Source organism: Fibroporia radiculosa (assembly GCF_000313525.1).
Source record: "Fibroporia radiculosa TFFH 294 genomic supercontigs, scaffold56930, whole genome shotgun sequence".
NCBI lineage: Eukaryota > Fungi > Basidiomycota > Agaricomycetes > Polyporales > Fibroporiaceae > Fibroporia > Fibroporia radiculosa.
Genome location: NW_012133114.1, coordinates 3,204 through 4,331, shown reverse-complemented (window position 1 = coordinate 4,331; position 1,128 = coordinate 3,204). Strand labels below are relative to the sequence as shown.

The following is a 1,128-nucleotide window of genomic DNA, read 5'->3' as shown; positions in this document are numbered from 1 at the left end:
TCCTCGTCTTAGAGTCTTCACAGACTTATAAGACAACTCTTAAGCCTTCTGTCAAGGTATCGTCCTTGACCCTACTCCAAACCCTAACCCCAATACTCACTTGTGTAGTACTGGTAGTTTCAAGAGGTAAGCTAAGGCTTGTCTTGGGAGTGACTAACTCAGAGAGTGAGTAGAGTGAAGTAGACGAAGTATGACCTGAGATAGATCAGACTGCTATACTACGCTGTATTGCTCTGGTATTTATACATATGGGACCAGACCCTGGTCACTACTGGTAGTACACCTAACACCTAGGATGACTGATGCTTGTAATATGCTATTGGCTATCTAAGAATACCTAGCATGTGAACCATCACCCTGTCCATGTGTTCAGTCAGCAGTCTGATGTGTGATGATTACCTGAACAACCATATGTGTCTCTAGTACAAATGGGGAAATCTCATGTGAATGTATGATAGCCCATTTGCCCTGCTTCTGATAAGCTAGACACCTGACTAGTAATATGTCACCATGCATTATGCTATCCTTATCTCTTTAGATATCTAATTGGATAAGATATAGATCATCTAGATGCTGGAGATGAGATAGACACCATGAAATTCTGTGACATTACCCTCTCTTCAAGACTGAGACTCTAGCAAAGAAGATAAACCAGTGGATCCAAATCCACTAGTTCCCCATTGGGCGTTGATAGGCCTGCGTAGCGCATAGGCGTGCCTCGAGTCGTACACAACATTCGAAGCGTTCGAAGCTTATGTCTTCGGGAATGACTGTGATACCTCGAAACGAGAACGCCCTCGAGCAAGGCCCGCCCTTCAACATCGTCGAAGCCTCGCAATCTCACGACAATCTGATCGGGATCTTTTGGTGGCAGCTTTATTCCGGGGGCTTGACTTTGAAGGCGAAACCCCATCATCCAGAGATTGAGACATACGATACAGGGCTGACGGGTAAACCTTTAAGTTGATGCGCTCGGGTCGCAACGCCAAGACTTGCAATGGTCAGGCCTCCGAGACTAGTAGGAATAGCGCGGTAGACAGGAATCGGAAACTGATGGAGATGTTGGGCGGGAGTAGGAAGGATAGCGGGATTGTTCGGTGCGGTCAGGGCAGTGGAGGTGGTGACTCG

General features: G+C 46.8%; 1 protein-coding gene across 1 annotated transcript; it reads left to right on the top strand.

Moving 5' to 3' along the window:
* Positions 1-754: 754 nt before the first annotated feature.
* Positions 755-1,124, top strand: FIBRA_09502 (uncharacterized protein; the record flags this gene model as incomplete). The annotated part of the gene is made up of 2 exons (XM_012321794.1): positions 755-950; positions 1,108-1,124. 2 exons carry the CDS (start codon positions 755-757, stop codon positions 1,122-1,124), a joined length of 213 nt encoding a protein of 70 aa, XP_012177184.1.
* Between the last annotated feature and the right edge of the window lie 4 nt (positions 1,125-1,128).